At 47.7% G+C, this 26,934-nt stretch overlaps 1 protein-coding gene across 2 annotated transcripts in view; it reads right to left on the reverse strand.

Annotated features, from left to right (window-relative positions):
- Window positions 1-388: 388 nt before the first annotated feature.
- sno (strawberry notch) overlaps window positions 389-26,934 on the reverse strand; it is a 100,789-nt gene continuing 74,243 nt past the window's right edge. For both annotated transcript variants that reach the window (XM_055076505.1, XM_050189104.2), the window contains exons 18-26: window positions 24,802-24,937; window positions 24,600-24,712; window positions 24,430-24,501; window positions 24,260-24,362; window positions 20,418-20,827; window positions 17,927-18,082; window positions 17,771-17,847; window positions 6,296-6,495; window positions 389-1,782 (exon numbers count right to left, since the gene is read on the reverse strand). In XM_055076505.1, coding sequence (XP_054932480.1) covers window positions 1,697-1,782; window positions 6,296-6,495; window positions 17,771-17,847; window positions 17,927-18,082; window positions 20,418-20,827; window positions 24,260-24,362; window positions 24,430-24,501; window positions 24,600-24,712; window positions 24,802-24,937 — 1,353 coding nt within the window. In that variant the 3' untranslated portion in view covers window positions 389-1,696. The remainder of the gene's footprint in view (window positions 1,783-6,295; window positions 6,496-17,770; window positions 17,848-17,926; window positions 18,083-20,417; window positions 20,828-24,259; window positions 24,363-24,429; window positions 24,502-24,599; window positions 24,713-24,801; window positions 24,938-26,934) is intronic.

The following is a 26,934-nucleotide window of genomic DNA, read 5'->3' on the forward strand; positions in this document are numbered from 1 at the left end:
CTAATGCCACAGTGAGCTGGTACGATAGTTTCAACGAAGCATTGTCACCAGTCTTTCGGTTTCACATTGTTTTCTGGCCTATCAAGCATCTCCTTGCGGTAAGGGTGACTTTTCTGGCATTGTGGAAGTTTATTTTACCAACACGGCTCAAATCATTTTTCTCTTTAAAATGTCCCTTTAAAGTTAACACCACAGAAGTACACTTTAACCGGGCAGCTTTTTTTAATTTGGTTCACAAAATATCTGCTTAGTTGGCAGTTACACCCAGCACCAGGGCTAAACCTACCTGTTCTCACAGAGACCACCACTCTTTGTAGTTGCCAGGCAAGAATGCCAGCACCTAAATCTGTCAATGCCACTTTGGCAGAGTGTGACGAGACCATCTGAAGAGGAGGTTTGCACTGTCCTTTTATTTCAGAACTTTGAGTTCTCAGAGTCATTTCCATAGGAATGGGGGAACCGCATGACAATTTTGAAATCAACTTGTTCATTTGCCTTTCCTGACTGAAGCAATCAACAAAAATTGCCAAACTGAGTCATAGGAGGAGGAGGAGGAGGACAAAGAAGCATTACTGTTTTACTACCAGTAAACACAGTGAGCCTGTAAACACTGTCTTCTTGTAAGAGCTAGATAGTAATAAATAGTTATGAAACACGCTTCACTAAACACATGGCCACCTGCCAGCTTGCGCTTGCCATCTCATCATTGTTACATCATTTCTGTCTTGGGGGTGGGAAACACGACTTGGTCTGACTAAACTGAGTACTGCATGACATTTATGCCAAATCTGGCTGATCAGAACAAAGTGGCATTTTCAGAACGGAGGATTATGAAAGGGAAAGATAAGGTGGAAAGTCCTAAAATGCATGGGGTGTCGTAGTGTGCTAAATGAGATGGGTGTAATTGGGAATGACAGCTCTTTCCCATTCTCCAAAAATGATTCGTGACATACAAAAACATATGGGTCTGTAACAACACATGAGGAAGGGAGAAAAAAAATTGACAAGGTGCCACTCGGCAATGTGAGAGAGAACAGCAACAAGAATAAAAAAAAAAGGCAGTGAGTACAAAAAAGAATAAAAAAATGACAACAGAAGATAAGGTGAGAGAATTATCTACAAAAGCTGTCCTTTCTTGTGTTCTCCTCCACTAGGGGAAGCGATCATGATACATACATACACATTCCTACATACATTTTCTTTCATCACACCATACACACACACGAGACTTCCACATTTTTCAACATCCTCTCTCACTAAACTTTTCCCTCCCTCGGGATACGAGAGGAGGGTGAGAAAAATTGAAACATCATTCCTAGCCCGTTTTTTTTTGTTGTTGTTGTTGCAATGCGTTGGTTTGGTTCTTGCAGCAGACTTTCTTCCTTCACTTCAAATGAAAAGAGAGAAGAGGGAGAAAGAGAAATGAGACATAAAATGGAGAAGCAACGTCCCGTCCCTACTGACATCACGGGTTTCTGAGGGCTGTATAGCAGAAGGAGAGCGGCACTGTGACATACATGCACAAAAATTCGATACACCCGATGAACACACAGAGGAGAGAGAGTCCACGGAGGAAGGAAACCTTCCTGGCTGCCAACACCGCTTCCAAGCACGACAAGAGCGCCGTCCCAGTGACAACAACGCGGAAAGTGCAGGCCTGCACACTTGCACTTAGAAGTAGACAGCAGGCCCTGCCTCAAAAGGTCTCGGAGTTCGTCTTCTCGGCGTCTTGGGAGAGAACGTTCACCAGTGGGGCGACGCAGTTGCTTGGAATAATGGTACCTGGGCAAGACAAGAAGCTTGAGTCACTCACTAGGACACAGTTGTGATGATGGAACTCGAGAAACGAGAGATTAAATTATGAAACGACTGCTATTACAATACCATGGCCACAGAGGACTAAAATTAAAGAGAGCGGACACCGACTACACTTATCTTGCTTCTCAGACTAATCTTAGGGGTTTAGTGTGTGAAAGCAGTACAGTGAGTCAAGATTGATAAAATGCTCTGAATGACTTTTTAACTGCCTAGGTTTCTTAGACAGAGGCACAACTCTACAGCGGCATAGGGCGCTGGTATGGTGGTGCTATCACACCGTGATGCTGTGCGCCACGTGCTGTGCGCATACTGCTTATGTTCCGTGCACTCCACATACTGTGACAGTGGCAAAAGAACATGAATTGTCGGAGCTTGGCAGCTTTAGGAGAATAGAAAGCGTCGGTAAGATTCTTTAGCATAGTGCAACTATGTTACTGTCACTGCCTCAACTTTGTGCGCATTACCCGATTTATATGGCACCTACCAAAATGCTCTGCGATAATTAGTTGGCAGTGGCTGGTTCGGTAACGCTAATATTATGAGCGCTTCACGCAATGTAACGCTAGTGCAGGTATGTTACCTGTACGCTGGTTGTGATCACGCTTCCAACTCCAGAAAAGAAAGGAAAAAGAAAAACCTATTCTACTTTCCTTACATACCATATTTATTAGAATATAAGGTGAAGTCTTTTGCCTAGAATCCTTAAGTCTCAATGTGACCCACACCCCCTTCGTCTTATATGTGAGGCTGATATATTCAGTTAGTGTTTCAATATGGTAAGGGTGCACCACATTTCCAGCAATCCAGATATTAGAGGGCAGCACAAATCATAGTAAACTAATAAATCTGGGCTGTATTTTTGCACGTATAACTAACACCAAGAATTAGTAAAATTTAACGGTAAAGGCAGGGCGCAGGTTATACAAGGCCTACAGACAAAGTACAGTCGAATCTAAGTAATTTTAACTGGAAAATTTTTTCGAATTAAAGGAAGCTAGTGAATAGTGGACTTGCCTGCAGTGGCACAAGTGCACTGCGCTTACACATGGGAGGGAAGCATCATAAGAGTTATTCACACATATTTACAAATTACAGTCAACGTCCGATTTTCCAGACTCCCTAGGCGTCGCGAAAACGTCCAAAATATACGGTGGTCAAAAAAACAAAATGAATGCATGCATGCCTTTTACTGCCACCAAGGTGTCAAATCACCACAGGCACGCCCGAAAAAGATCGAAAGGCCTGCCAGTACACTTATTAGGTGTATCAGCGCTTGTACTGTCGTAGGAGGCGGCGGTAGCACGCATGTCTAATTAAAGGAAACATACCATCTCCCGTGACAATTGCCCCTTCTAACTTTTGGTATGCTTTGCCGCATAACAATCCTGTGTTGGGGCGAAGTTGACTTTCGGGAACCGGCATTGTGCAACGCGCCATGCTTTCCGCGCTCCGAAGCCATTGGCGAGCATTACAAAGGCGGAGTCGGCGCCATCGCTAACAGCGGTGAATTGTTTCAATGAAACATATGGCACCGAACAGCAAGAAGCTTGGTAGCGAACGTCGAAGTAGCTAGGCCCACCGTTGCCACGGTGTGGCTACGGCTGCCAGCGTATCTGCGTGCGAGAGGGCCGGTTCGAGGCGGCGAGATAACCGAAATCGCGGTTGTGGTGGCTTCGATGAATGCTGCTTCAGACCTGCGGTCATAGCGAAAATTCCGGAACATCGGACGGCGAAGGTTTTTTGCGCACGAAATTTCAGACGTTCTTATACATTCTCTCTATGGGGTACATGGCGGTGCCGCAAAGGCGTCTGAATTATCAGGCATGTCTGAAAAATTGGGGGTCCAGAAAAGCGGTCGTTGATTGTACGGGACATCCACCACTAACAGTAGTAATCTGTGATTTCCGCCACGTTCCCTCCCCCCCCCCCCCCCCCCCCTGCACGCTGCGTCGAGGGTCTTTCCTAAGCTCTTCCTCTATAGCGGGGTCAAAGAAATGCTCGTTGTAGGCGCCGCCACGTGATTTGGCGCGTTACTGAGAGCATTTTCGTAGCGAAGTATATTCGAATTACCCGTCGCAAATGCTTGCGCATTCGAATTACCAGGCGTTTTTGCCCATTGACGGGACCACAGCGTCAGTTCGATTTAGCGAGATGCGACTGTGTTTTGCAGCTCAGCCACTTCAAAACATAGCCAATGTGGCCAGGAATTGAACATGCACGCTCATGCTCCAAGCAATGCCGTAACTGCCAAGCCACTGTTGTAATGTAAGGGAGCAATTGCAATAAAAACAATGCCATAGATACTTTGTCCTTGTCAAGAAAACAAGAGGTGCCAATTATGTGCAGTGTGGTTAAGGACGGGGGGTTGAGGAGGAGACAAGCTGCCCGAGACAGAAGTAGCGAGTTACATTAGGTATATTGCTACGGTCAAACTCGCATATATATAATGAGTTATTGTGTAGAACAAGCATCTGCAAAATACCCTTCAATATGCATGCATAAAATTTTCATTTTATATATTGAATTACCTGTATCTCGAATTTTTGTGCGATCCCCTTCAGGTTCGATATATATCTGGGTTCAACTGTTCAATCACAGGAAGCTTACATGGTCTACTAAGCTATTTTACAGCTGTAATAACATGGGCAGTTTCAAGGTGCACTACCAGGAACAAAAGTACAGTCGAACCAACTTATAACGATGCCGGTTTTAACAATATATCAGTTATAACAACGAGAAATTGCTGCACCGTCAACTTTTGTATGTTTTCTATGGTGAAATAACCTGCTTACTACAATGCCTCCATGCTGCATTATCGGTTATAACGATGAAGTCTGGCTGCTGGGTGTCCGTGCCGAAAGGTAATGAAATGTGAAATCCTTGGAAAAAAAAAAAAAGAAGGAATTCTTGCCGCTGCACGACCGCCTGATGCCCCAATGAATGCAGCACGCACATTTTCCAGCCTTCTTCACATTGCTAGCTTTGCACGCCTCTCTCTGATTGCCCTTCCACCCCTGCGACCACAAATGGGCTGTGCCCATAGCTCTACAAGACACTCATTATTGCTCCCAGATTGCCCGCTGGCCTATAATTCTGCGCAGTTCTGCCAACGGATTAAGTTGCTTGTGCCTGTCTTTGTTGGTTGTGCCAAAGTGGTTCCTGGCAGCGTGGTTTCTCAGCCTTGTTTGACACGCCGCAGAAACGGAAGATGGCTGATGCGCCCGCTGATTGGCAATGCACGACGTTGCCAGTGAAAAGAAAGTGTACTGCAATAGATTTGGAAATGAAGTGCTTTTAACCCATGAGATGATCGTTGCGACCGTGCTTGCATCGGATAGCGACGGCGATGACAGCGGCTATTACGCACTAGGGCAGCCTGCCTCAACGTTGTCCTCGCAGGAGGCCCAGCAGATGATTCCGTCCTTCCGGGGCTTCGTCATCACGAGGGACCTTACACTACACTACGTGGAGCATCTGAATGCCTTGGAGAAGGATGTCAGCAAGCTTCCCGTAATGCAAGCAAGGCTCACAGACATGAGATTTTCTCGTGCAAGCCAATGTGTGGCGAGATGTAGTGATCTCACCCAAGCATTTGTTCTGGATTTCTCAAGCTAACAGGCTGCCGCGGCAACCTTCTCACATTCTTAAATAGGCCCCTTTTGGGGCCACCAAAGCGATGCCTTGGTGGAGTTCACATGTCGCTTACTGCCTGTGATGCTTCTTTGCAGTTGTTACAGCAGTCCCATTCTTGAATGCCGACAGCCGCGGCTTGTTACACACGATTGGAGCACACAGGATAGCAGAGTTAAACAGTTAAACGAGTGAACACAATCAGCAGCCGGATGGAGGAAGGTGGCCGGGAGGGACACTGGCCTCCCCACCATTATACTTTTCTCACAACAGCTCTGCCATCCCCCCCCCCCTTTTTTTTCATGTAAACCAGTTACAACAATGTAATTTTTGTGGCACTTGAATATTGTTATAAGTAGGTTCGACTGTACAGTACCCACACTGCTTTAGTCATACAGCACTGGAGTCACTTTCCCACTGTCATCAGTTCTATATACGTACAACCCACTTCTTTTCTTGTTCTTAATAGTTCACCGTTTTGCATCAGTACTCACTGCATTGTGCTTTACCTTTCTCTCTCTCTTTTTGGCCAATTCATTCTTTTTCTCTAGGGACAAATATAGCTGGTGTCTAAAACATGGTATCTGACATGTTCCCGGCTCCTAAATTGCTTCCGGCCCATGCCGCCGGCAAAACCATAGCCTTTGAGATGTGTTTCTGTTACTCTGAGGCAACAGTTGCTGGGGCATGGCATTGTGCACCATCTATTCTCTAACCACATTACACATTTCTTGCTCTTGCCAGCCTTTCCCAACTGTCATAGCACCCATTTTCTTCTGAAGTGTTCCACCACCTCCTCTCTAACGAAACACAGATAGCTGCTCTATCAGACTGCAAACGCACTCACCGACGATGCGCAAGTTATCCTCAGTCTTGAGGCGCACCACCTGCAGTTTGGAGGAATTGTGGTGGCCATGGACTGAGCTCAGCACGCTCTCCACCTTGGCCCAGACAGCCAAAACCGACCCGCTCAACACATGGTAAGTGCGCCGCCTCAGCCCAATCTCGCACGCCATGCCCATAGTCTTCTTGCGACAGCTGTTGTACCTGTTTGACAAACGGGAGGAAGAGACCTTAAGTGTTTGGCCTCAGCATAGTAAGTGTAATGCTCCCTCACATGCACATGCGCTCAAGGGCTACAAACTGTCAACATTCAACATTGTTCGCTATATTCTGCAGACAGGCTACAGCCTGGCTTGAGCACATGGTTCTTGTTCTTAGGGCAACAGTCTGTGTGCACTCCAGAGACATCACACACACATTGTGTCAAATGATTTCTGCTTCAATGTCTATAAAGTTTCAAAAGAAAACCGCTTGGAAAGCTTTGTATGATATTTAATATTTCTTCTGGAGCCAAAACAGAAATGTTCTCAATGGGAAGCATACTTTCCCATGGCTCCATGTCAGTGCATGTGTAGTAATTTTCCAAACAGATGCACACACATGCAACACACAAATATTCACAAGTCACCAGCCTCACATACAGAGTCAAATATTCTCTATGATGGCTACTCAAGCACTGAGCAACACACAGGGACAGGTACAGTACAAGCCAGCACAACCTATTACAGTTGACCTAACATATATTGAACTTGAAGGTGATCACGAAGTAGTTCAACATATTGTCACGTGGTGGTGACGTTGAAGAAAGAACACAGTAGCAATACTGCGAACAAGAAAACTAACTTTTATTGGGCGAACCTGTGCCCACAAAACAGGCTACACTTATAGCGCAACGATAGCGGCGAACACGCTCGGCGATCGTCGAAAATCTGCCCAGCGGGTCAAGCGCGTCGGCTTTTATACAGCAGTCGTCGAATGTTCCAGACTAATCGATGGGACCCGCGCGTATTCCACAATGTTCTACGCCATTCGCGTCAGGCGATGAAATCAGATAACATAAGGTTCGGCGACAACAGACAGCCGGGTAGAATCATCGATAACTTTCCAGAAACGTCGGATACATGCAGGCGCGTCCGTCGCTGTGTGATTACAGTTGTTAAGCGGCGAAACGTGGTCGCCCGATAAAGATAAGTACACGTGTCAATACCCCCCTCTTAAAAAGCATCGACCCGATGCTGCAAACAAAGGAAGTTAATAAACAAAAGCACTCGTAGCAAAGAAAAGAACAAAAATGACGAAGTTCGTCAGCGTCCGTAAAAGGGTTTAAGGCACACCACGTGGACCACTTCAGATCGTGCGCGGCGCCGCTGTGAATGCGAAATGCCGTCTGGCACGACCTCATAGTCCAGAGCGCCAATACGTCGGATGACCTTGTAGGGTCCGAAATAGCGTCGGAGTAGCTTCTCACTGAGTCCTCGTCGGCGTATCGGGGTCCAGACCCAAACACGGTCGCCAGGCTGGTACTCGACGAAGCGTCGTCGGAGGTTGTAGTGTCGGCTGTCGGTCCTCTGCTGGCTCTTGATTCGCAGGCGGGCGAGCTGTCGGGCTTCTTCGGCGCGCTGGAGATAGCTAGCGACGTCAACATTCTCTTCGTCAGTTACGTGCGGCAGCATGGCGTCAAGCGTCGTCGTCGGGTTCCTGCCGTAGACCAGCTTGAACGGCGTGATCTGTGTTGTTTCTTGCACCGCCGTGTTGTAGGCGAAGGTGACATACGGCAGGACCGCGTCCCACGTCTTGTGCTCGACGTCGACGTACATCGCTAGCATGTCGGCGAGGGTCTTATTCAGCCGCTCCGTAAGACCATTCGTCTGCGGATGGTAGGCCGTTGTCCTCCTGTGCCTTGTCTGACTGTAGTTCAGAATGGCTTGAGTGAGCTCCGCTGTAAAGGCCGTTCCTCCGTCGGTGATGAGGACTTCTGGAGCACCATGTCGCAACAGGATGTTCTCGACAAAGAATTTCGCCACTTCGGCTGCGCTACCTTTCGGCAGTGCTTTAGTTTCAGCGAAGCGGGTGAGGTAGTCTGTCGCCACGACGATCCACTTATTTCCGGTTGTTGACGTCGGAAAGGGTCCCAGCAAGTCCATCCCGATCTGCTGGAATGGTCGGCAAGGAGGCTCGATTGGCTGTAGTAATCCGGCTGGCCTTGTCGGCGGTGTCTTGCGTCGCTGACAGTCTCGGCATGTTCTGACATAACGGGCGACGTCGGCGGTCAGGCGCGGCCAATAATACTTTTCTTGTATCCTCGATAGTGTCCGGGAAAAACCGAGGTGTCCAGCGGTCGGATCGTCATGTAGGGCGTGCAATACTTCTGGACGAAGTCCTGACGGGACAACAAGAAGGTAGTTGGCGCGGACTGGTGAAAAGTTCTTCTTCACGAGGAGATTGTTTTGAAGCGTGAAGGAAGGTAATCCGCGCTTAAATGCCCTGGGGACAACGTCGGTGTGCCCTTCCAAATATTCCACCAGGCCTTTTAGCTCCGGGTCTGCCCGTTGCTGTTCAGCGAAGTCTTCCGCGCTTATCATGCCAAGGAATGCGTCATCTTCGTCATCTTGCGGCGGCGGGTCAATGGGGGCGCGTGATAGGCAATCGGCATCGGAGTGTTTTCGTCCTGACTTGTAGGTTACAGTGATGTCGTATTCTTGTAGTCCGAGGCTCCACCGTGCCAGTCGTCCTGAAGGATCCTTTATACTCGCTAGCCAACACAACGCGTGATGGTCACTGACGACTTTGAATGGCCTGCCATAAAGATAAGGGCGAAATTTAGCTGTCGCCCAAACGATGGCGAGGCATTCCTTTTCGGTTGTAGAATAGTTGCCTTCCGCTTTTGACAGCGACCGGCTAGCGTAAGCTATCACCTGTTCGACTCCGTTTCTCCTCTGGACTAGAACGGCACCGAGGCCTAGGCTACTGGCGTCAGTATGGATTTCTGTATCGGCGTACTCGTCGAAGTGCGCAAGTACCGGCGGCGACTGCATGCGTCGTTTGAGTTCTTCAAATGCGTCGGCCTGCGGCGTCTCCCACTTGAACTCAACATCACATTTAGTTAGACGTGTCAACGGCTCGGCGATGCGTGAAAAGTCCTTGACAAAGCGCCTGTAGTAGGCACACATGCCAAGGAATCTACGCACTGCCTTCTTGTCGGTGGGCTGCGGGAACTTTGCGATGGCAGCTGTTTTCTGGGGGTCGGGGCGTACTCCGGATTTACTGATGACGTGGCCTAGGAACAGAAGCTCGTCGTAAGCGAAGCGGCATTTTTCTGGCTTCAGAGTGAGCCCTGATGACTTGATGGCCTCTAGTACTGTGGCAAGCCGCCTAAGGTGATCGTCGAAATTTCCGGCGAATACAATGACGTCATCCAAGTAAACGAGACAGGTCTGCCATTTCAATCCCGCTAAAACCGTGTCCATCACGCGCTGGAACGTTGCAGGCGCCGAGCACAGTCCAAATGGCATAACCTTGAACTCGTAGAGGCCGTCTGGGGTGATGAAGGCGGTCTTTTCGCGATCTCTTTCGTCGACTTCTATTTGCCAATAGCCAGACTTGAGGTCCATCGAGGAGAAGTACTTAGCGTTGCAGAGCCAATCCAATGCGTCGTCTATCCGTGGAAGGGGGTATACGTCCTTCTTCGTGATCTTGTTCAGACGACGATAATCGACGCAGAAACGTAGGGTTCCGTCCTTTTTCTTCACCAGGACAACAGGGGATGCCCATGGGCTTTTCGACGGCTGGATGATGTCGTCGCGCAGCATTTCGTCGACTTGTTCTCTTATAGCTTCGCGTTCTCGCGGCGAAACTCGGTAAGGGCTTTGGCGGAGTGGTCGAGCGTACTCCTCGGTGATTATGCGATGCTTGGCGACTGGTGTTTGTCGAATCCTCGATGTCGTCGAAAAGCAGCTTTTGTATCGTCGGAGCAGACTTCTGAGCTGCTGTTGCTTAATCACTGGGAGACTTGGATTAATGTCGTAGTCTGGTTCGGGAACCATGGTCGTCGGGGTAGATGCGGCGGAATCCGAGAGGACAAACGCATTACTTGTTTCCAGAATTTCCTCGATGTACGCGATCGTCGTGCCCTTGTTGAGGTGCTTGAACTCCTGGCTGAAGTTTGTCAGCAACACTTCAGTTTTCCCTCCATGCAGTCGAGCGATCCCTCTTGCGACGCAAATTTCCCGGTCTAGCAGCAGACGTTGGTCGCCTTCGATGACGCCTTCTACGTCAGCGGGTATTTCGGTGCCGACCGAAATAACAATGCTGGAGCGGGGCGGGATGCTCACTTGGTCTTCGAGCACATTCAAGGCGTGGTGACTACGAGGGCTCTCCGGCGGTATCGCTTTATCTTCCGACAGCGTTATTGACTTCGACTTCAGGTTGATGATTGCGCCGTGTTGGTCCAGGAAGTCCATACCGAGAATGACGTCTCGTGAACACTGTTGGAGGATAACGAAGGTGACAGGGTAAGTCCGGTCGTGAATGGTAATTCTTGCCGTGCACATTCCTGTCGGCGTAATCAGGTGTCCTCCAGCGGTCCGAATTTGAGGGCCTTCCCATGCAGTCTTAACCTTCTTCATCTGGACGGCGATGTGTCCACTCATGACTGAGTAATCGGCGCCTGTGTCGATTAAGGCGGTGACTGCGTGGCCGTCTAGAAGCACGTCGAGGTCGGTGGTTCTTTGTCTTGCGTTGCAGTTGGGTCTTGGCGTCGGATCACGGCTGCGTCGTGTTGAATTGAAGCTAGTACGTCGCGTCGTGAAGTCGTCTTTCGTCGGTGCAGTCTTGGCTTCCTGACTTCCTCGGGACGGCGGCGCGTCGTCATTATGTCGTCGAGATGGTTTCTTCGGCGCTTTCGTCGGCGGCGGAGGATCTTCGTCAGTTCGACGAACAGCAACCGCACCTCCATCGGTTGCTGCTTTTAGTTTTCCGGATATGGGCTCGCTGACCGGCCCCGGGCTGGGCCACTGTATGGTCGGCGCTGCGGCGACAGGTAGCGGCCTGGTGATGGCGAACGCGACGGTCGTCGAGAGCTCCATTGAGTAGCGGCGAGGTAGTCGGCGATGTCACGTGGGCGCTCTCCAAGCTGTGGACGCGGCGCGTTAACGGCGAAACCTCGCAGTCCCATCTCTCGGTATGGGCATCGTCGGTAGACGTGACCTGCCTCTCCGCAGTGGTAGCAGAGCGGGCGGTGGTCAGGAGCGCGCCAAACGTCAGTCTTCCTCGGGTAGCTGCGCTGGGCGACGGGTGGGCGTGCTGGCGGCGGCGGTGGTGGTCGACGGAATTGCGGCGTTACGGGGCCCTGGCGCGGTAGTGGAAAGGGACCTTGACGGCGGGCGACGGCGGCGTAGCTCATCGCTTGCGGCTGAGGCTGCGGTGGTTCTGGTTGCACCTCAGGAACTCCAAGCGATCGGTGCACCTCTTCTTTTACGATGTCGGCGATCGAAGCCACTTGAGGCTGCGACGAAGGCAAGACCTTGCGCAGTTCTTCGCGCACAATGGCCCTGATGGTCTCGCGCAGATCGTCCGTGGCCAGTGATTGAATTCCTGCGTAGGGGGTAGAGCTTGTACGGCGGTTGAATTGCCGGTTCCGCATTTCGAGTGTCTTCTCGATGTTCGTCGCCTCACGAAGAAACTCTTCGACGGTCTTCGGTGGGCTTCTTACCATCCCGGCGAAAAGTTCCTCCTTCACACCACGCATGAGTAGGCGAACTTTCTTTTCCTCGGCCATATCCGGGTCGGCGTGGCGGAACAGACGGGTCATTTCTTCCGTAAAGATGGCAACGTTCTCGTTTGGTAGCTGCACTCGGGCGTCCAGCATAGCTTCGGCCCTTTCCTTGCGCACGACACTTGTAAAGGTGCACAGGAAGCCGCTACGGAACAGGTCCCACGTAGTCAAGGTCGACTCCCTGTTCTCAAACCACGTTCTGGCGGCGTCTTCTAAGGCGAAGTAGACATGCCGCAGCTTGTCGTCGGAGTCCCAGTTGTTGAATGTCGCGATTCGCTCGTAGGTCTCCAGCCAAGATTCCGGGTCTTCAGTCGCTGCTCCATGGAAGGTCGGTGGGTCCCGGGGTTGTTGTAGGATAACGGGGGACGCTGGGGCAGCCATTGAGGTTGTCTTGACCACGATCTTCTTTGTCGCCTCAGGTAGAAGTCCGTGCTCTGGGTGCAGGCCTTGCAGTCTGCGGCTAGCACGCTGGTCTTGGGCGGTGTCGGTTTTGTCCTCGGGCTTCGGGCTTGGATCGCGGCTTTGCGGGGGCGTTCGGTACATGAACGCACAAGCACCTCCACCAGATGTCACGTGGTGGTGACGTTGAAGAAAGAACACAGTAGCAATACTGTGAACAAGAAAACTAACTTTTATTGGGCGAACCTGTGCCCACAAAACAGGCTACACTTATAGCGCAACGATAGCGGCGAACACGCTCGGCGATCGTCGAAAATCTGCCCAGCGGGTCAAGCGCGTCGGCTTTTATACAGCAGTCGTCGAATGTTCCAGACTAATCGATGGGACCCGCGCGTATTCCACAATGTTCTACGCCATTCGCGTCAGGCGATGAAATCAGATAACATAAGGTTCGGCGACAACAGACAGCCGGGTAGAATCATCGATAACTTTCCAGAAACGTCGGATACATGCAGGCGCGTCCGTCGCTGTGTGATTACAGTTGTTAAGCGGCGAAACGTGGTCGCCCGATAAAGATAAGTACACGTGTCAATATCAATAACTTGAAATAGAAAATATGCCTATCTGAAGCTTATCTGAAGCCTCAGCACGTCTCGAACGGTTTCCTGAGATAATGGTAAGTGGGAATTTACCTATTTGCTTCTTCACGGCCATGCCACATGTACAAAAGTTAACTGCATGCGAATGTTGCATGTCACTTGCGCCTCAGAGATCGCAACGCTAACCCCAAACAAGCTCTCATCACCAAAACGTGAGGCCTCTCTGCGTCTCGTGCGTGTCCAAATGCTTGTTGCATGTTTGGTTCAGGATAATGTAGAAATGGGTGCAGTGCAGAAGTAAACCAGTCCGAATGGATAATGTGCCATGCCACCATCAGTGCAGTTCGCACTGCTAATCGAGTGTGAACAAGGAGTTCATTACCCCCATGAATTTCTGCAGTGTAATGCATTCCAGAAAATTTCACATAGAAAACAAACTGCCTCTAGCAGACACTTGCAAGTGATCTGCTGTTTGCGCTCCACCACTGCACAAGCAGAAGTGAGAGTCCTTATCGAAAGAACAGAAAATTGGGCTGGTTGGTGTTGATTCATGGTAACAGCCAGTATTAACAATGAGGAAAAAGCACAAGTGCAGCCTTACCAAGCCACTATCTCACTGAAACTCTATGCGGCCACAGCGCAGAAGTGGACACTGCACAGTCTAGCATGACTGCGAAGCCATGACCGGCGGCTTTCGGTACAGATTGACGCTGCTAGCATGGAATTAGAACATGTCTCATCTCACACTTAGGCTACCAAAGCTGCTAGACCAGGCTGAATCTACTGCATCGTATGCTAGCTCCGCTGGCCACCAGCACGTCGGTCTATTGCTTGGGTGTGCTGAAGACAGTGCATAAAGTTGCCAAATGAAACAGCATTTGCACGCCGCATACTTCTGTTTTAAGTTAACGAGGGTCTACTGCACTAAACAAACGAGACTGGCATCGGTTTTCCCTATCACATGCTCATACAGTCACGTCTGATTTTTCAGACTCCCTAGAGATAGCAAAAACATACGAAAAAACAAATTCAAGCTTTTAATCACCCTCGAGGACTGAAATTGCCACAGCAACATCTCAAATAGCTTATACCCCTGACACACGGGCACTCTAAAGTCCTTTAGGTAAGGGGACATCTACCGGAAAGGCGTTCAAGTGCAGTGACACACGACAAAGGAGTATCTCCTTTACGGCAAAGTTCCTTTTCGGGAAAGGAGATCGCACAACTACTTTTTGAGCGGAAAAGGAGTTACTCTCGCACACAGCGTGCACAACTCGTCAATAGAAGGAAACCTGCCACACAACTACGGTGCCCATAGGCATTTTTTTTATCTTGCGAAAATGTTTTAATTGTTAGCGGTAATACAATTTGCCGAATAGTGAAGATTTCCTCTAGCTATACTCTCAAACGCTCGCATAACGTCGCTAGTGCCGCCATGTTGAATTCCGGCAGTGTCGTCGTCGTTTGCTGCGCGCATGTGGTGTGTTCACGTCGCGAGATGGAGACTGCACAATCAGCGCCCGCAGGAAATACCCAGAAGAAACCACAGTTGTTGGAATAACATATTGAATAAAACGCGTTACGCCTGCACGCACAAAGGAAGGGACGACAAAGACGCGAAAAAGGACGACAGAAACGTGGGCATCACCAGAATAAACAGCACGCACAGCAAAACACCGGCTGCACATAGTTGCTGGACCAAGGTAAATGGCTGCTAACAACGCATTATTAAGCATTATTAGCCATCAACAATGAAAAAAATATATTTTTAGGTTCTACAGTAGCTAAGTGTAATTAAATACGCAGCTTTTAAAGAATGTTTTCTCTCTTGTGGCTTTAACAGCCAGCGCAAATTTTTTTTGCGGCGTTCATCTGAGGAACTACCTAAAGAAGTTCAGTGCGGTGCCGTGTGTCATCGGCGCAACTCCTTTCTGCAAAGGGTCCTTCAGAGTAGCAAAAGGGGTTTACTGGAAAGGACGTTAGTTTTGCCCGTGTGTCAGGGGTATTAGGGCATGCCAGTACAATTATTAGTAGTCTCGGCCCTCATACTGTGACAGGAGACGGCAGGTGCGCTTGTGTATAATTCAGGAACACATTTACGTTCCGTGACAGCAGACCCTTTATACTCTTGGTATGCTTCACCACAAACACTGAATATGCTTGACCACGTAGCAGCGCTGTGTTGCGGCAAAGCTTACTTTTGGAAATCATGCTTTGCATGCTTTGACGTAGACGAAGGTGGAGTCCGCTTTGCCAACACAGGTGAATTTTTAAAATGAAAAACAAGGCACACAAAATGGGAAGCCTGCTAGGCCTGACGACAGTAAAAAACTATTACTATGGCAGCCACTCAATCAGTGTGCGAGAGTTCCGGTTCAAGGGTGCGAGATTACCAAAATGGTGGCAGCTTAAATTAATGGTGTTTTGCACCTGGTGTCATTCCAAAAGGTTTGAAAAATCAAAAAAAAAAAGAAGGTTTCAGAGACCGAAATTTCAGACATCCTTATACATTGGCTTTATGGGACATGCTGCAGTGCTGTGAAGGCGTCGGAATCGACAGGAATGTTAAAAAAAAGAAGGAAAAAAAAAGAGGCAGGTCGCTGACTGTAAATCGGCAAATTGCATTAAGGGGGGACACAACCATAGAAATAATGTTCTCCATCTTTTTCATAAATATTAATGAAGCTTTCCAGTCTAACAATAACTTTTGAGTTGATTTCAAATATGTGATTAGTTTTGCTGTAGGTCAATTAGTTCTCAAGATAATTTACATGCCATTCTTTAAAGCCACAATGGAAAATAAATGGCACAATACAAAAAATTTTTGTAAGGTATGGCTAGATAACAAAGAGTAAAGCATAGCAAGTACTTTATCTAATTATTAATAGATGTTTTACAGTCCATTGAATATATGCCCACAATATGTGGCAACCATGTTGCAGAAAATGTAGCAAAATAGTTTCTGATATGAAAAAAAAAAAAATCTGCTTGCTAAACTTCATAGAGTACGTAATTAGGCTCCGTGCTACAAAAAAAATTAAGTTCTATTTGTTCTTGGTGTTAAGATATCAAGGCCTGAATATTGGATGGAGCCCAAAATTTGCATTTGAGAAAAGTACAAGAAACAAACAGCACCAGGTATGCAGGGACATGGTGTCCAGAAATAAGATTTTTGTTATTCGCTCTGGGCGCATGAAACTTTCAGGACACATCCAATTTTGTTTGCTGGTTACAAATATGCAATTCAATTATTTTTCTAAGTCAATTAAAATAATAGTTACATTTCTTTCTGCGTTCAAAATTTCTGACGTGACTCGCAAGAAATGTATCGCGACAGGAGAGCTCAAGTTAAGATTGTTCCTGGATGTTCAAAGATTGCAACCTAGCATTTCGATGTTTGCATCTGTAGTTTAGCCTAAGTTAAAAAAAAATGAATGTTGCAGCGTTACACATGTGAATTCTTGTTGGTGATTTCTACAGGATTTCAAAATATTGCAGTGTCTTAAGACACTATATCATAGTTTTTATGCATTCTCTGACTTACCAGCATTCAGGCAAAAAAAGCATGACTTAAATTAAACGAGCAGAAGGGACACAGTGCTGATCCCTAAATTTGAGACATTAAAAAGAAGTAAAGAAACTGTGAAAATATACATTTCAAGCTTCAAACCAGGGAAATAATAATTATGCACAATATAATAAAAACACACAAGAATTCATCTGCTGATGCTGACCTCAGGCGCATGTACAGACCCGTAACAGGTCTGGAATGCACCAACGGGAACCCGCGTACGTGCGAAATGCACTGGAATAGGCATCAGCACATCATCTGCAGTCTCCGAATTGAAACTCTACACAAGCACAAAAGGCAATGGTTTTCTTCGCTGTTGTCTTATTGCTGATGCAGTATAAGATTGCATGACACAGTGACTTATCTCCGATCTTATCGGCTCGTCTGAACTTCGCACAACTGCCTCCATCTTTCTTGCCGCAGGAAGCAGAGATGGCTTGCGCTTCACTTTCTTTAGGCGCATAGCGGGTCCAGTTTCAAACCCCACTCCTCCTGAGAGGGTCGATTTGTCGCTTATGTTTACAATGTGATCAGCAAAGAAACAGCAGATAACAGTTTTCAAAGCTGGCCCACTGGCAGGCCTAGCAGGCGAGCACTGCACTGGTAGTGTCAAGACGCTAGCTGCCATAGCAACAGCCAATCGGAAAGTGCTTCACAGCATGCTGGCGCACTGAGCATAATAATGGGGCACATGCATTGTAAGCTTCATCAGACCGACCCCTGGTTGTTTTACGTTTGCGTTTTTCCTATGTGGTTATTGTAGGCGAGGATGTGCAGAACTGAAAGGCGAAGCTTTTGAGCTTTTGACCTATACCAAGATTGCAGCGCTCAAGAGCAGGAAAGACAAGAGATAGCTCTATGAACTCCGGTGTTTCTGCACAATTTTGGGCTCCTTTTTCGCCATCCGTGCTGACAAAATAATTTTTCCTTTTGACACTTGGGGTGCATTTGAGGAAAATCATTTTGATACAGTGTAGATTAGGCATAGCAGATGCCCAAACAAGTACTAGTTCCCAAAAATCTTTTTCTTTTCGGTTTTCAGAGTCCATGTCCCCCCTTAACTGAAAGCATACTATAAGGGCGTCACTGTTTTGCTGATGCCTGTGAATGTTTCAAGAACACTTTGAGCAAACTTACCAGTAAATGTGACTACATGTGTTTTCAGATGATTCATATTGCTCTTGCCAATGGGGTTGTGCTTCATCTGGAGTGACCTGCAAATTTGGAAGAGTCAGGCCAACGACACCCAACACTTGTCGGACCAGGAGGGAAGAGCAGCAAATAGTGACTTACCTTCTTGTACTTGCTCTTCAGCTCATTGAGACTCTCCTGGCGGACCTGGAGGCCTGTGTTTGGCCTATATAGGCGGAACAGCCTTTCCTTTTTCTCCTTCGACCTACGGGCTTGGTCCGCAACAGCCAGCACTGCAGTCTTCTTCCCACAACGCACCTGCATACCCAGAGAACAACCGACAATGGCCAATGGTTCACAAGCACGTAAATATTTGCAATAGTAAGTCAACAAGGTCTGCAATGGGCGTGGCTGCTCGTATCAAGGCAACATGAGCTAAAATATTTGTGCGGAGGGAGTATAAAAAAATTTAATATATTTAGGGTTGTGCGAGGACTTGTGTAGAGTAAAACTGTGTTCATATGTTCTGGAAAAAAAAATGCGCGAGAAAAAAAAAAAAACGTACTAACCGGTAAAATGTACAATGTGAAGTAACTAAAAAAATTTGACAGGCTCAACTATTGTTGACATTTACGTAATACGAAGCGTCGCGCGTCGAGCTGATGATGCTCCAGTGGCCTGAGATGCAGCTTGTTATGTTCTTATTACGTGGTGTTTTAAGAGGGCGCCGGGAAACAAACAAAATCGAGCTGGTAAGTGAAGCCGGACGCCGCCGAAACAAAATGTGATGCCCACATCGCGCCGCCTGCAGCAAGGAATGGCGATGCATTTTGTCATCTACTAGGAGCGTGCAGTATGCTACCAATGACACTACGCACCACAAGCTGTAAAACAGATAGGTGAAGATGCTTATCGCAATAGGCTTGGTGGCGACAGCTGAGAATGTGGCAAGCGACGATCCGGGCGGAGATTTCAGTTACCGGAATAAGAAACTGCTTGCCATCGTTTTTCATGCGAGACGGGTGGCTATATACTGTTCTTAATTGTGCGTGCCTTGTGCTTTCTCTCATCTAGTAGCAGGAAAACATATCATACAATTGAAGTTTGGCGACGTACAGAACATTGGTGCTGAAAAATCGTGTTTTCTGGGAACATTTGAACGGGTAAAAAATGAGCGTAACTATATTGGGTCATTTTTTGTGTTCTCGATCGCAAACATTGGCGGCGGGAAAGCGTACACAACGAGAACGTATCAGCGAGGTTCTGCTTTGATTTCAAATTGAATAGTGAAGTTCAAATACTTCCGAGTCACAAATCAAGTATCTAGTATATTTGATTTCACGAGTATTCAGTAAATGACCCGGCTGTGGCCGATGCCTTGACACGTGCAGCATTCCTACAGTGTGCAATCTCTATCGGTACAAGGTTCAACCAGGTCAAATGGACTCATTGAAACAATGCTACACGAAAAGAGAGAACAACAAAAGCAGAGCATGTGGAAACACGGAAGAGTATGTGAAGATCGGGCCGATCTTCGTAAAAGAAAGAAAGCATCGCTGAGACACGTTTGTTAGTTAATTCGGGTTTAATGGCGCAAAAGCGACTAAGGCTATGCTGCGCCAGCCACAGGATATTTTGAAATCAAATGTTAAAGCAGCGAAAGCTGCGTTACTTTAGAGTTTGTATAAAAAACCGGTTTCTTCTAGAAAGCTGAAAAAGTCAGTGAAGGGCACTAGCAGTTCATCGCCGAGTATTGAGGCGGGGTGTAAAGGTATGTGTAAGTTATAAAGATTATGTAAAAGCTTCCGTCTCTGTGTTTCAATATGTGGACATGTCATGATAATGTGCATTACTGTGAGTGGTTCATGGCACTTCTCGCAAGTTGGCAGATTTTCGTTTTGAAGTAGGAAATTGTGTGTCAGGTGTGTATGCCCTATTCGGAGTCTACGTAGGATCACCTCATAGAAGCGTTGCTGGTGACTGCACGACTTCCACGTCAGTTTGGACGGTGCAGCTACGAAAGTACGGCGAAGACCAACGTCGCAGCAGGTTGTGGTGCATTTTGCGAATGCATTTTAGAGTACAGCTCTTGTTCCTGCAGCAAGCGTTGGCGGCGCAAAGGCGCATTTAATAATAGTCTGACGTTTTCGGCACGTGCGCTGTCGGCTGCTCTCTTCAGAGCATGCGCAGAGTGATACCCAACCCATGCGTCGCTTTGAACGGCTGTCTTTGACTGTCGGCAAAGTGGCACAGGCACCATTTTTTCTCCGTGCCAAGTGCCGTGGGTCGGCGCAGTCGGCGCGACGAACGTGCAGATGGAGCAAGAGCCATCTCGACGTCGGGCACGTCGGACCACGTCTGGTTAATAGATGTTGTTTTCACCAACGTAACGCGTATGCATGTGTGCGCGCACACTCACACTACGTCGGATGATATACGCACCTTAACCGAGCCATTATTTTCTCTCCTACTTTCATTAGTTAGAAATTTGTATAATTCAAATTTTCGTGGCATCCCAGCGAAATTCGAATTAACGAGCTTTTACTGCATCAACGAGGCTCTACTGCAACATGTGAAATTTTGTTGCAGTTGGCATTTACACGTCAACACACTGTGCAAGGGGGCGACATGCTCGAATGATGCAGTGGCTCACCTGGTTGGAAAGGTAGTAGCCTTCCTCCTTGCCTGTCAGCTCCTTCCAGATGTCCTGCGAGGCCTCAAAAGAGAGGCCACGCTCGACGCTCACAGTGTGAAGCTCCGTTTTGGCTGAGCCAGTGGCGTGACTGCGGATGAACTCGTCCACCTTGACACGCCGCACATTGTCACCGGCTGTTCCCAGGTCCAAGATGCCCAGGTCGTAACGGCCGGTCTTCTTGGCCTCAGAGATAATAGCGTCCAGTGTGTCCGTGAAGTACTTGAACATGGCATTTTGAAGCTCAACTTCAATGCCTAGGATGCGGTTCAGGAACTTGCTCATGTTGTTGTAGTCTTTGTCAAGCGTCTGCATCTTGCTGAATTCATCCTCATTGACCAAGCCTACACCGACCAGTGCTTTTCGGCAATCTGCACAAGAAGTAAGAAGCACATAATGCATAGGTCTCCAAGCACACCTAAACACAGAAACCACAGTAGATGGCAGACTGCTTTCTTAAGGACAATGGGAAATCTCAAGAGAGTGTCTGCAAATATTGACAAAGCGCTGCCATTCTGCAATCTTGCAGGCAGAAAACATACAAGAAACTACATGTGTCACAAGTGTCATTATGGAAAGAGACTGTGCTGGCACAAAACGTCATACTGCATTGGCACATGCCTGCTTAAGATGTTGCCAGGAAACTCGGCTGCCATTAAATCAAGTGTAGGAGGGTTGATCCAGAAACAAGGTTCCCATCAATGTTATAAATAGACAACATTGTTTATTCTCATAGAAATTTACATCAATGGAAAGATGAAACTTTGCTCTACTTTTCTACATAATAGCCATCTTTTTCTACGCATTTTTCTAGATGGTACTCCAATTTCTGTAGCCCAATGTCGTAGAACTCCACCGCCACCTCATTGAGGAAGGGTTCACCTCTTCTTTGACTTCATCGTCGCTCCGGAAGCATTGGCCACTCAAATGTTCCTTTATCTTGGGGAACCAGTGATAATCACTAGGCGTGAAGTCTGGACTGTACGGTGGGTGGGGCATGACAGTCTCCCAGAGTTTGTCAAAAGTTCGTGGGTTTGACGGGAGACGTGAGGTCGGGCATTGTGAAGCAGCGTTACACCGGCTGCCAATCGTCCTCGCTGGCGGTTCTGCATAGCTCGCCTGAGTTTTCTTAATGTTGCACAATAACCGTCTGAGTTGAATGTTGTCCCACATTCCGTGAAATCGATCAGCAGTATCCCCTTACGATCCCAAAAAACACTGGCCATGACTTTGCCAGCAGAAGGAGTTTGTTTGAACTTCTTTGCGACTGGTGACTCTGGGGGATGCCACTGTTTGGATTTTTGTTTCATTTCGGGAGTGAAATTAAACACCCACGTTTCGTCTCCCGTAACAATGGAGTCCAAGAATCCTTCCTTATCTTCTTGACACTTTTGAAGAAACTGGCGAGCACAGTCAAGGCATTTCTTCTTGTGGTCTGATGTCAATATGTGCGCTATCCATCAAGCACAACACTTGTGATAACCCAATTTTTCAGTCAAAGCTCTTTCCACTGTACCGTAGAACTGCCAGGAATCTGAGCAACAAGTTCACGGACAGTGATCCTTCTGTTTTGAAGCATTTCGCGTTGGACCATCTTGATAACCACCTCCGAAACTGACGATCTTCCACTCGGTTCTTCATTGTGGGCTTCCTTCCGACCGGCACTAAGCTCCCGGCACCACTTTTGGCCGTGTTGAACGGACATACAGTTGTCACCATACACTTCTGTCAACTGACGATGAAGGTCCGTGGGTGGAGTCCCTTTGGCGTGCAAAAAAGTGAATTACGGAACGAATCTCGCACTTGGCGGGATCAACAATGAGAACCTCCATGTCGGACGGCTGCTGAGCCAAAAATGAGCGGCGAAGTGAAGCACGGCCGTGGGGGAATCAAGAGTGGAACAGCCACGCACAGCAGTGTTGCTGGATTTCGCCTCACACCTTCCTGTGTGGCTGGAGCTCTTTGGGAACCTTATTTCTGGATCAACCCTCATAATTACAGTCGAACCTACTTATGACAATACCAGTTTCAACAAAAACTTCTGCAGAGACACTTTTACCAGTGGGAATGCGAAAGCATTGTAGTCACTTTGAGGAATGTTTTCACGTTCCCTAGCTTTGTGTTCTGTGGCATGCTTCTGTGGGAGACCACATTTCACAGATGCCGCTCAAGTAGACGCTTCGGAGTGCATTCCAGTAGACACAGCACCGACAAAATCTGAAGAGCAGGTGATGCATGGGAGGCAGCGACGTGACGTGTGCAATGACTCATGCACTAGGCACACCTCATTTTACACATTCATAATTTAGCACCGAGAGTGCATCACAGTAGACATAGCACCGATGAAATTCAAAGAGCAAGTGATGCATGGGAGTCAGTGACGGAGGCAGTGACATGATGTGTGCAATGACGCAGGCACTAGGCACAACTTTAGTCAGCTATAACCATGGAGTCACTGTGGCGTTGGGGAAGCGTGCTCATCTCGCACCCTGGAGGCCTGGGTTCGATTTCCACCCAGACAAGAATGCACCAAATTTCTTTTTATTCCATACATTGACTTTGTTTACAGGAACCTGCCTGACAAATTTGACGTCAATCAGAGCATTTTTGATGTGCTTTTACTCGTTGCACCGTCAGCCATTTTTGGTACCATCTTTTGGCCACGCCGCTGACCACAATCCCGGATTTTCACGTCATGGGGCATATGCTTTCATGTTAATATATTGAATATAACGATGAGTAGCCAATGCACTGTCAACTTTTGTATGCATTCTATGGTAAGATAGACCGCTCCCTAGAATGCTCCTATGCCGTCTTATTATAACAATCTGGCTACAGAGTGTGCGCAGAAAAAGAGAATCCAAGATCCTCTCAAAAAACTTTGAGCCCTTTGTCCAACTCGGCGTTGTGCCCCGCACACCCCCCTCATGGCATGCCTTTGTTGCATTGCCTTGGGAAAAATAAATAAATGAATAAATAGATAATTAAATAATCACAAACCACTTTTCCATGTCCTCCTTTATGCCGTCACACACCTTCGTGTTGTCCCTCTGTCTCCTTTTCACCAACTCGCAGGTGTTTCCACCTGCTCACATACGTTGGAGGGGTGGAAGGGAGACTAGAGAGGGGCAACTAAGGCGGCACAAAGGTGGAGGTGGCTAAGCCACTGTTCCTACGTTCTTTCCTGGATTTTACATTCCTTTTATTTTCCGCGCAGACATTCAGTAGCCAGATTTAATTGTGACGGTCAATAATGGCGGCACGGGCAGGTTGTAGTAAATGGTTTATTTTACCATAGAACACACAGAAAAGCTCAGGGTGGGGCAGCTGCTTATTGCTATATCCAAGTATTGTTAAAACTAGTAATGCGATGAGTGGGTTCGACTATGCTTCTTTCTACCTAAAAATGTTCAAAAAATTTGTCCCCACTGCTTTTTCTATGCAACGAGGTTACAACAATGGAATTTCTCTATTATAATATTGGCTGCTGCACAATCAGTGCTACCATCAAAATGTTTAAAGAGGCCAAGCAACACATGCTTCTTCATTCGCACTGTCAATTTTGAAAAACGTTAATGTGCCCAAATAGGTCAAACCCATGCAAAATGCAATCTACAAGCATTGCCGATACAGATGCAAAAAAAGGATAATATGCAGCAGACCAAAGTGACTGAAGGACGAACAAATACAAGCGATTTCAATAATCTGTTAAAAACCTTTTCTCCGAGCCGGGGCAAAAATCTAGCTGCACATTCGGGAAGCATTGAAAGTCAAGAACTGAGCAAGACAAAATATCCACCGACCGGCAAAGAAATCCCCCTCGTAGTCCTCAGGTGGCGGAACCAGAGGCGGGATTTCCATCTCCATAAGGCCGCGCATCATGGTCTCCAGGGCAGCTCGGCCATACTGCATCAAACACAGGTGGTGTGAGCCATTTCTTGCTATTCTTCCCTCCTCTCACAGACGAGCATACCTTGTTGTCAATGTTGAAACGAGAAAGGTCCCTGGACTCGCCAGCTCTCCTGTCCCCGTGAGTCAGTGCACCCTGGACACAGAAAAAGAAAATAATAATGAACTGCCCTTTACTTACAACAAGCTCGAACTTCACTTGAAAGCTGCTGAACTACTCGGAATGCCTCTTACCAAGCTCTCAAGACGTTTGGCCACAATGGAAGCAAATCTTCGTTCACCAGCCAAGTCAGAAATGAGGAATATGTACTCTGGGGCATTCACTTGGTTTGACCTGTGTGTTCGTCCTGGAGGGAGGGAGCAGGTGTGATATCACTTCACTCTTTCGCTGTTTTAGTAAGCACTGCATGAAAAATTTTTGAAACTGCTGCCTTACCAAACTGCTGCACTGCTCTATCTGCACTCCAGGGTAACTCAAGGGTGATGTGGACCCTACGGGCCTGGTTTTTCGCTCTCCTGTCCGACTGCAGCGAGATACCAGAGCTCGCCGCCTCGGAAATTATGGCAATGTGCTGCAAAGATTCACAGATATGGGGGAGTTCATTATCAGCTGCACTAGATACCTCCTGCAACCTGGCACATTACTTGCAGGGCTTGAGTACAATGTAAAGTGTGCAAGACAGCAAATTTTGATGCACGCACAAGCCTCCTGAAAACTTCAGCATGCCAGCCTGAAGCAGAAACCAGATATCACTGGTTTAGGTTAGAAATATAACGCGGCTGCGACGGCTTCAGATCGAAGAGTTTCTGATCCAGTCCTCAAGAAAGGGACTGACAAAGTTCCATCCCTCCTAACCCTGTTATTTCACACTAAGCTTCAACAATTACTATAGCAATTAGTTATTAACAAAGGGATATATGGATGGATAAATAAACACTTATAGGGTTCTGTAAATATTCAAACCAATACAGTGAATGGAACCCAGTTGATGTGTTGCGGTTCTCACTCACTGTTGCGTTTCCCCCACTGCTACGTCATGTTTTTGTGGCCCCTACCTAAATCCCATTGACTCCTATGTACAGTCAAACCTCGTTAATATGTAGTCGGGTGAGCACGATGTTAAAGTGCGCACTAAACCATGCATGAATTAGCTGCCAATGCCAGTTTAGAAGCTGCTTAATGGCTGGAAAAGAATCACGTCACGATGCTCTCAAACACACACACTCAGACAGGCTTTATCTGTGGCGAAAAATCGGTCATCTTCACTTGCCACTGTAGTGGCCTTGCCGCGACATCTTCGAACTCAGCAAGGCCGCGAGCGAGTTTGTCCATGAGGCCCCGCTTTCTTACGAAAGCTCGCAAGATGCTTAAAGCATGCACCCCGTCAGATAATGAAGGGCCGTCGTCCACTTCCACATCATCGTTGTCATCACTTTCGCTTGAAGATGGGCGAGGTGCGACGGTGGCAACAACGTCGCTATCCGAGGACTCCGTGGATGTAACAACGTTGACTTCTCAGTAACATAAACACAACACGCCGCAGCAAAGACCATTGAACACCATGAAAACACGACTGCAACCACACAGGCGGAATGAAGAAAAAAACATTCATGCAGGAACATTTCAGGGAGTTGTCTAAGTATGCCTAAGCAATGTGCCACTTGCTCATTTCCACGCAGCCCGGCGTCATTATCGATGTTATGAAACTTGATCCGGCCAGTACAAACAAACGACAGCGCTGCGGCGACACGAACTGGTGCACCCAATGGTGCAAGGTGCATTGATAGTGCAAGCTAAGTACTGCAGGTGGCGGCGCCCGGTGCGCTGATAACGTTCCGATCATTATAAGCCATTATAGCTCATTACCGCCTTATCCATCCACGTCGAACTATTATGAACCGTGATCAAAGTTACACCGGCGGCGCCTGCGCACATGGCAAGACCACGCGGACCGTATCTTGAACACGATCTGCGATGCGGACAGAAAGTGCCAACTGCCAAGATCTCCGTGCACTGCATTTCCACCGTTGCGCTTTGAAGATAGATGCACAGGCCCACATCTTGAAAGCTATCTGCGAAAGGTGCAGGGTGCGGCTTGTGCCGAGAGCTTCGGGAGCGATGTGTTCTTGCAGCCTCGTTCACATTGAAGCGACAGGCAGCGTGAAGGTACAATCGCTGCTGCGGGTTTTATTTTGAAAGCAGTCGTCTTATGGGATGAACGAAGCGAGGGACATCTTTCTCGTTAAGTAAGCATAGAAATGCCTATACATAAACTACTTGAATTGGATTGCATTGGGTTCGACAGCGACAGCAAATTCGCACTCCTACCGGCAGCTACCTGAAGCGACTGAAGGCCATGCTTTTGTGCACTGCAATCGGCAACAACTGTATGAGCAGGAACTATGTCATGGTGGCCATGTTTAAACGTCACTATTGCTGGCAGCTGTCGTCCGGGTGTCGCAACTCGAGAATCAAACGACTGCACACACAAGATTTTGCCGATTTTGTGTCTGTGCGTGTAAACGAGAAAGTAAATAGTACGCATTACCTATTTGGTGGGCACTGAGC

The sequence above is a fragment of the Dermacentor andersoni genome, chromosome 3 (assembly GCF_023375885.2).
Source record: "Dermacentor andersoni chromosome 3, qqDerAnde1_hic_scaffold, whole genome shotgun sequence".
Taxonomy (NCBI): Eukaryota; Metazoa; Arthropoda; class Arachnida; order Ixodida; family Ixodidae; genus Dermacentor; species Dermacentor andersoni.